This window comes from Colias philodice, chromosome 30, assembly GCF_061535455.1.
Source record: "Colias philodice isolate Cphi_HAF_F1 chromosome 30, ilColPhil1 Martin Lab GWU primary, whole genome shotgun sequence".
Lineage (NCBI taxonomy): Eukaryota > Metazoa > Arthropoda > Insecta > Lepidoptera > Pieridae > Colias > Colias philodice.
Window position 1 is genome coordinate 325,646 of NC_143115.1, and position 9,547 is coordinate 335,192.

Below are 9,547 nucleotides of genomic sequence, written 5' to 3' on the forward strand. Positions count from 1 at the left end.
CATTGACAAGATATTCTGCTATCTATTGTCTATTACGTAGGTACAATAAATCAAGTTATATTTTTTGGATGTTCATAATTCTTTTTCATTCTTGATTACATTAATTTCTATGTTTTAATGCACGCATGATTATTTTAATTTACATTATTTGATAATATTTTCCTAAAACCTCTTCAACATGTTCATCATGAAATTGGAAGAATGTAAATTTTATAGAACATTTTCGTTATTGTTAAGTTTATAATAAAAAAAAATGTTGTGTGGTTTTATGAAACCACGGTAAAAGTGAAACTGTTCGAACGGTTCCGAACACTACTTTGTGTAGCGCATGTCGCGTGACGGTCGGCTGCCGAGTAGGTATACCCATGGTATACCTACTCGGCAGCCGCGAAACACGCGACTTGCGCTACACAGACCAAAAAGTTTGAGACGATGTAATAAAAGTTTCACTTTAATACCTAGAATATATTATGATGATCTGATATTAGCTGTTATCTCACATGTTATCTATTTTAAAATCTATTTATTAACACGTCACTAAGCATGTCACAATTTTTGCTTGATTGCTTCAGTGTATACCTACGGTGTATACGCAACTTAAATTGAGCAATATTGCCATACGTAATTATGTTGACACTTGATTGACAGTTCATATTACACTGTGTTGCTGTGTTGTCATTTGTCAAGTTTAGCAAAATCGACCGTGTATCGTACATGTAAAATACTTTCAATTTAAATAAACTAAATCATATTTAAAATTCGTAAATAGTGTTAATTAGTGAATAATGAATGATCGACGCTCGATAGAAGTCTGATCTTCTCGCTACCGCAGTTATTGATAAAAATATTCTCTATTTATCGGCGATCTGTAAATTTTTTGCTCAAAAAATGGATGGAACCGTCGTCTTGATTTTATTAGCTTTAGTAATGTTAATCGGATCCTATGTTGCTGGTAGCATCCCTCTGAATGTCAGCATGTCTGAGGTAAGAAATTTCCATACAAGAAAATATGATTTTTAGTAAATTACGCGTAAATAACAAGGCAGTCATCTTGCATCCAGCTGTTTCCTCAGATTTCGTTTCGAAAGCATATTTTGTAACACTTGTAGCAATAGTTATTGCAAATTCCACATTATCGATATGCTTTTGTAATAATCAATGTAATATAATTTCAATTAATACAAATTAAATTTTTTTGTGATAAGACTTATGTTTTGAAAGTATGAAAATTTAGTAAGCGTTTTTGCAACCAATATTTCTAACTTTTGTTTGATATGAGTTAAGCTTCCCAAAATTTACTGATTTAACTTTCCTTTCTAGAAAGCATATTAATTAAAAAATCTAAACAAAATACATACATAAATTAAGTCTTATGACATACATTGTATTCCAATTTTCATCTAGGACAGTTCAGTAGAAACTATTAATTTAAATATTTTGAATCATACACAAATAGATATTAGTTAGTAACTAACTTAACTATTCCTTTGAATGATTTAAATTTCACTCATAAAACAGAAAAAAAAGTGGAAACTTTTGATCAAAAGGGATTGCACGGTGTTCGTACATCATGTTGCACGCTGTCAGCATTTTGTGCGGACACGCAACATTTTAGTACCTATTTCATTAGTTCGCATTTGATCACCATAGAAATGCGCGTACTCATTACATTAACCATATAGAATTTAGGCAATAAAGGCATTATTGTACTTAATTCTTTTATTTACTCTGCACGGGCCCTACAACCCCGTACAGGGATAGATTAAATAAACTGGTTATGTAAATCTGGAGTTGGTAAGCTTGTTAGGACAACACAGCTTTTCAAACCTAATTTATGTTTAACAGTTTGATAAATATTTCAAGCATGTAACATGAATTCGTAATTGGATGCGATGGCTTTTATTTCTTTCACTGTTTCATTGTAAAAGTTATGCTATATTTTTTGGATAAATTGTATGCATTGCTGTATCGAGCTTTTCAATTTAAATTTCAAATACAAGTTTAAATTAAATTTCAGCCAGTGGTTTCAGAGATTAGCATGTTAGTTACAAGTTACAACATTTATAACTAACGAACATTAATTTTGTAATTGCCACCACTAAATAAAAGTAAAAAAAAATAAAAAATCTCACAATATAAACTACAATATCAAATGCTTTTATAGGTCAATTCTCAAATTTTCGTTATTAAAGCTAAAACTACTTCGGAAAAATAATATAATGAATATAAATCGCATTTAAAATCTTTAATTTCTAAAGGTATAATACTCGCGTAATATCAAACACTAGAAAATACTAAAACTAGTTAGAGCCCAACCATTGCTTATAAAAATCAATTCTTGTCACAGGAAAAGCTCCTCAAAGTGACAGTATTCGGCGCCGGTCTCCTCGTGGGCACTGCATTAGCGGTGATCATACCTGAAGGTGTCCGTTCCCTGTTTGGGGAACGAGCAGTCACGAATTATACAGCTGAACCACCAGTGCAGACAGATTTGCACTCGGTTATTGGGATATCGTTGGTTTTAGGTAAGTAAAAGTTTAAAAACATACACGAAATAAATTGTATCAAAAATATCGAGGCGGGATTCGAACCCGCGTCTTTCGCCTTGCCGGGGCGACGCCTGACCACTTGGCCACCCGTGATCCCGCGAGAGCAATCGAATTTATTATATATTCCTTCGGTTCTATGTGCCTACTGAGGGTAATAAGGGATGCCCCAAGCCATCTATATAACTTTTTCTTTAAAAGAATCTCATTTATTAGCTTTCGAATATTATTTAGCTTTTCAATGCTATAAAACTAAATATCAAATATATTGTATCGTCACCGATCCTTGTTATTTGTACAAAGTTTGTATTAAATCTGACCATACTTACTTTGCGGGTAAAACCGCGCGGCACACCTAGTGTACTATAAAATGGAAAAAAGATGTTGTTAAATTTTTTATTGATTTCTTAAAATAGATTTAATTAATGAAATATTGCTGAATAAACAAAATAACCGGAAGTTATCAGCATTGATGGAATTATTTCACCCTCTTTCCTTGATGTTTTTTAATCCTATTATAATGGAAAAATAAACGTAAATTTTATATTATGAGATGGAATAATCCCATGGTAACAGGCTATGGGTTTACCAATTAATAATCACTACATACCTAGTATAAAGCAAAGTCGCTTCACGTGGCATCTGTCTTGTCTGTCTGTATGTATGCTTAGATCTTCTAAACTACGAAACTAATTTAGAAGTGGTTTTTTAATAGATAAAGTGATTCAAGAGGAAGGTTTTAGTATATAATTTATTAGGTTTTAGACAAAGCGGGCGAAGCCGCGGGCGGAAAGCTAGTGTGGTATAAAAAATCAAGCTTTCTTATATATTATTTTATTTATTTATTTCCACAGGCTTCATATTCATGCTAATGGTGGACCAGCTGTCAGCTCGGTACAACGACTCGAGTAATCCTGTGGAAAAAAATGTCACAGCGACCGTGGGACTCGTGGTGCACGCTGCTGGTGAGTGTGGTGATGATGATGATGAAAATTTATTGTGAAAACAATCTAGAAAATGATTTATTTATTTATTTATTATTATGTAAATCAATAACCTTTACAGGATAAACCCAATGCGGTACAGACTAACACTATAATTCTATACAAATACACTACTTACAACATAAACAAATTAACTTACAATCTACGAAATGATGACTATAGAGGCGGTGATGTGTATGTAGAATTTTTTAAGTGAAAACTTCTTTAGCGGCGCACATACGTAGATTTCAATTATTTAGGCGGCCAAAAATATTTTTTTCTGGAAAATATCTATATGTACAATAGGAAATTAAAATAAACCGTTTTTGATCCGAAAAAATATATTTATTGATTATACAATATACTTACATCAATAAAATACCAAAAATAAATATTATTTAAAAATTACCAAAGAAATAAAAAAAAAACGTCTTATGAATTATTAGTTATAAGCCAAAACATGTTTAAATTTCATTTAACTACATCTTAAATATTCTTATAGATCTTATAGATCTATATTTGCTAGCTTGTGTCGGCGAATTAGTAATTTCTTTGAGAATTTGAAGCATTCCTTTGCCCAGTGTTTTGTAAAACGGATTGTGCGGCATGGATGATGACGTCATGCTCCAAATTCGCGCAAATTTTTCAGTTTTTCTTCTTTTGCTTCGCACACTTAAATCTTCGAAAGATTTTGCTGGCCTACCTTGAGGAGAAGCCGATTGTATCGGAATCTCGAAAGTTCCTTCTAACCAATCTCGGTTGTTTACTAGGAAAACTTCTTCGTATTTACTGGCTTTCATCCATCTTTTCATGAATTAGGTTTTGATACAAGAATATCTATGCTTCAAATGCTTTTTAGCATTTTCAGTGTGTCCATAACGTATCAAAAGAAAATTTTCATACGAATCGAGTTTTTCCCTTAAACTTGGTAAATTTTGTCTTTTTACCTGTTCAAACAGGTACTTCCGAGTCACTATTTTAGTACCCGAGGCACCAGACGGACCTAAAATAAAAAATAATTCGATTTAATACAATTTAGCACTAACTTGGTATTTTTCTCAATTTCGACCCCTTAGATTCAAATGCTCTTATTTTCAAAACGCGCGGGTTTCCGCGGCCAATTTTTTACTGGTATAATAGAAAAATAAGTAAAGTATTGTAAAATAAAGAAAACATTGCTCGGACGGACCCTTAAGTTCGTCAAAAGACATATTTAACTGTGAGAAACACAAAAAAAACGGATTTTTTGATAGAGCTATCTTTAAAAAATAAAAAGTTTATCAGGGGAAGTAGAAACTATTAATGTTACTGTTGAAAAACATAGGTTCTTACCTGAATTACTGCAATCCACCACTGTCACTCGAAAAGAAGTAGTTAGAAAACAAATATGAATTTTACAAAAGTTGTAAGTTTAGGAGTGCCGAGAACAGACACGTACACCTTAAGCGACTATCGACTACCCTACTACCCTAGGGAAACAATTGTGCGTCTACGAAGGGTGGGTAGGGGGTGCCTATGGTATTCCCGGAACTGTTTACTACCTGAGTAAATGGTTATCTTATCTTTAGTATTTTTTTGAGGTGGCGAGTTTTGGCCGCCTAATTAGTTGAAATCTACCTATGTGCGGCGTTGAGCACTTTTTCTGTAATGGGTATAAAATCTTAAACTCGCGTCAGGACACGTGACCTGATCGAAAAAGCGTAAGACGGATACCATTCCAAAATATCAAACATGCTCAATGTTAATATTCAAGTTTTCACTTCTGCCGGCACTCCCCCAGTGCAACCCGTCTTTTTTTTAAGAATACTTGGGGCGTGATCTACAGTAGATACCAAAGCCAAAAATATAGTTTTTAGAATTTTTGTCTGTTTGTATGTCCGGGCTAATCTCAAAAAGTACTGCATGGATTTACTTCAAATTTGGTACAGAGATAGGTTGCGACCTGAGGAGGGATAAGACAGGTTTTATCCTGAAATTCCCACGGGAACGAAAACTATGTGGGTTTTTCTTTGACTGAGTGGGCAAAGCCGCTGGCAGAAAGCTAGTTAAAAATAAAATTACTTTTACACATAACATTTGTATAGGCCATACTTAGATAGTAATATAATAAATGCTAAATTCCAATAGAATTATTAATAAGCATTGAATTTAATGAGGTTACACGTGCAATAAAAAATGATGACTGAATTAGTATTTGATTACAAAAGTTTGTTTAATTTTAAAATGTGGATATAGTTACGGTATTTACTAGTGTTGTTTTAAATTAGTTTATTTTAAACACAGTCATTCATATGTAACGTAATCATATGATAAGAAAACTAAAATTACTCAAGCATTTCATAATTATTACGTACTAGCTTTTCGCCCGTGGCTTTGTGGGCGTAGTAAAACAAAAACGCATAGTTCCCGTTCCCATGGGAGTTCCGGGATAAAACTTCCATCCTATGTCCTTTCTCAGGTTTGAAGCTATCTTAATATATATAAATCTCGTGTCACAATGTTTGTCCTCAGTGGACTCCGAAACCACTTAACCGATTATAATAAAATTTGCACACCATGTGCAGTTCGATCCAACTTGAGAGATAGGATAGTTTGAACTTTGAACATGTAGGTACCACGGGCGAAGCCGGGGCGGACTGCTAGTATTTATACTAAATATCATCCTAATCGGTTAAATGGTTCAGGCGTTAAGGAGAGAAATACACAGTTACTTTCGCATTTATAATATTAAAGTAATAATAGGGGTGTGTCAACTTTTTCATAACCAAACAACTTTTTGTTTTTGCGCTGTGGGTGCATATGGGCGACGCTGATCGCTTTTTTTACTTCTATACTTACATATAATAAATCTGTAGAAGGGTCAATTCTGTATATTGAAAATATTGAAAAAATCAATAGCAGGGGGTGTTACTGGATCGATACCAAACCCAAATATGTGATTAAAAAAATTTTTGTCTGTCTGTCTGTCTGTATGTGAAGACATCACGTGAAAACTAACGGTTCGATTTCGATGAAACTTGGTATAATTATACCTTATTATCCTGGGCGTAAAATAGGATACTTTTTTTCCTGGAAAAATACGTAGAAAAAAAATTAATCTTAATTTTTCAGTTTTATCCATAGACGTTGTTCTGTAGAACCGCGAACACACGTTGCGTATTATTATAGGCCTAGCCGTATTTGGGTCCAATAGATATTTATAAGATGTCATTGTCAGAGTTACTCAAAATGGAGAAATAAACCATCCACGCGAAGACCGACATCCGCGCGGACGGAGTCGCGGGCGGAAGCTAGTTTTATAATAATTGTTCAGTGTTTTATACATTTGTTCACCTATTTTCAGCTGACGGCATAGCTCTAGGTGCTGCGGCGACCACATCACACGCGGACGTCGAAATCATAGTGTTTCTGGCGATTATGTTGCATAAAGCGCCAGCTGCTTTTGGATTGGTTACATTCTTGTTACATGCTGGGCTTGAGAGGTGAGAAAAAGTGTATCATTGTAAAAAAAAGGCAGAAAAATGTAAAAATTAAAAAAAAAATAGTTTTTCAAACTGATTTTGTTGTCAAATTTAAGTCAATATCGTACTATATAAAAAAAAAACATTCAATACCATGCAAAAAATTGAAAAAATGTATAGGTAACTTTTTTTATTGGTAGATAATAGATTACACTTTATTTTTTTGGAAATTACGCAGGTTTACATTATAGAAAACTAATTTACAAGTCAAAACATACAGCTGTTATTAAGACATTTTTATTTATTGACATTTAACTTATTCCAGGAACCGAATCCGCAAACATCTCCTAATATTCTCTTGTTCCGCGCCTCTACTTGCACTAATCACATACTTCGGCATTGGCAACGAAAGCAAACAGACGCTGAGCGACTTCAACGCGACTGGTGAGTTTTAGGAAAGATTAGGAATTTATTAGGAGAAGTAATAATTAGTACTAATCACGTACTTTGGCATTGGTTCCGAGAGTAAATAGACATTGAGCGACTTCAACGCGACTGGTGAGTTTTAGGAGAGATTAGGAATTTATTAGGAGAAGTAATAATTAGTATTAATCACGTACATACCTTTATCGTACTGTCAAATCTCCTTAATAATTATTATCGTACAATAAGACTTACAATCGCCTATTAAAAGGTCTCAATAACATCCGAGCGGCGTTGTATAAAACATTCATTGAAATGAACACCTTATTACGTGGCAGTAATGTTCAAAGTCCATTGTATCGCTCGTTAGTAAACTCTGCCTTATACACGCGTAGGCAGACTTTTGCCTTTAAAATAAAAATTATTTTTTAGCGAAATTGTGTCTCGTAATTTTTTATTGTACCCTAATAAATTTTTTGTACATTAATACAATCACAGTATTTACTTTTGTTTCCATTTTACTCGAGCATTATTATTTTACATTTAAAATTTTGAAGTGAAACTTCTTTAGGCGCGTTGAGAGTAAAATTTCATCGTCATAGCAATACCGTCACGTCTTTGTATAAGGCGATTTTGTTATCATTGAACCTTGCTAAAGAAGTTTCACTTCCGACACGTGTGCGCATCGCTCTTTTTTTGCGCAATAAAGCTGTTACTTATATAGTTTGAAGCTTAAACCAGTAGTAGCGGCTTTATTTTTCAATTTTTATGAGATATTTTGTAAAAAAAACCTTATCTTCCACAGGTATAGCGATGCTATTCTCAGCGGGCACGTTCCTATACGTGGCTACTGTACACGTGCTCCCCGAAATAACCAACCCCCACCCCACACATACACTTCTACCCCTCCAAGAGGGTATTCCCCCGAAACGGGGTTTTTCTGGCCTACAGTTGCTAGATGTGATTATTCTCTCTTGTGGAGCAATGTTGCCCGTTTTATTAACATTGGGACACGAACATTGATATTTACCCCACGTGTACAGGGTCGCTAAGGCCCTGTACAGGGTAGTGTTGATACTCGTGTGTGTCAATCTGTACCTACGGTTCTGTATCTATCTGCTGCAACGGGATAAAGTGAGGAAGCGGAATTGATGCGATTTTGCGGAAATGATAGATTTTTGTGAAAAAAAATTTTTTTTCGAAATATTTTTTTCAAATTTTTGTTGTATGTTGAGGGAGAGGAATTGATGAGGTTTTGGGGAAATGATAGATGTTGAAAATATTTTTTTTTTTGGAAATTGTGTGTTTGTGACCTAAAAAAGTGGAAGGTACATTGTATATTTTCTAATTTTTGAAAAAATTTGGAGTGATTGGAAAAACAATTTTCTTTCGCGTAATTAAAAATTAGAAATGTAATATTTGTGAGGACACATAATATTATGTATGTCTATTTTTCTATCTGTCTGTCTATCTCTTGTCACGTGCTATAGCCGAAACGGCTATATCTTTATAAATGTATAATCTATACATAATTTTAATAAATATATGTATGTCTAGTTTTTATTGTTTAAAACATTTATGAAGTGAAACTTATTTAGGTGCGTTGAGAGTAAAATTTCAAGGTCGCTTCATGGCAATACCGTCACGTCATGGAGTACGGCGACGATTTTGGTATCTTTGAATCTTGCCAAATAAGTTTCACTTCTGACACGTGTGCTCGGCACACACACTCTTTTTTCTAGGTTGTATTGAGTATATTTTATTAAAATGGATGTTTTAAAATAATTGTGTTTTGTAGAATAATACATTCGACTGTATTCCACATTTGGAATGAACACAACCCCATCATTTTGGGTTCAGTAGTTTATGAGTAATTGTGTATAATGAAACAAATATACTTTCATAGTAGAGACTTTCAAAGTAGAGTAGATATTTTGTTAAATATTTAATCGTCCTATAATTGAATTTTAATAAGACTATGAATAATCCGTTTTTGATGCGATTTTGCTATAAGTAAGCGTCTTTAAAGATAATCTATATGTGAAATAATACATAATTATTAGTCATCATGCTGTCTCTTTTTAACTATTTTGAATTTGTATGTAAATGAATTCGGTTAAAGAGAGAGACAACA

At 33.5% G+C, this 9,547-nt stretch overlaps 1 protein-coding gene across 1 annotated transcript; it reads left to right on the top strand.

The window, feature by feature from the left end:
• The first annotated feature begins 620 nt into the window (after nucleotides 1–620).
• On the top strand, nucleotides 621–8,693 carry Zip102B (Zinc/iron regulated transporter-related protein 102B). The gene is made up of 6 exons (XM_089713477.1): nucleotides 621–984; nucleotides 2,348–2,525; nucleotides 3,401–3,511; nucleotides 6,873–7,011; nucleotides 7,316–7,434; nucleotides 8,219–8,693. Exons 1-6 carry the CDS (start codon nucleotides 889–891, stop codon nucleotides 8,434–8,436), a joined length of 861 nt encoding a protein of 286 aa, XP_089569603.1. The 5' UTR covers nucleotides 621–888; the 3' UTR covers nucleotides 8,437–8,693.
• Nucleotides 8,694–9,547: the final 854 nt, after the last annotated feature.

Coding starts and splice junctions, on each gene's coding strand:
- Zip102B (XM_089713477.1), top strand. CDS start 889: ATGGATGGAACCGTCGTCTTGATTTTATTAGCTTTAGTAATGTTAATC. Junction 985..2,347: donor TGAATGTCAGCATGTCTGAG/GTAAGAAATTTC, acceptor TTCTTGTCACAG/GAAAAGCTCCTCAAAGTGAC. Junction 7,012..7,315: donor TTACATGCTGGGCTTGAGAG/GTGAGAAAAAGT, acceptor AACTTATTCCAG/GAACCGAATCCGCAAACATC.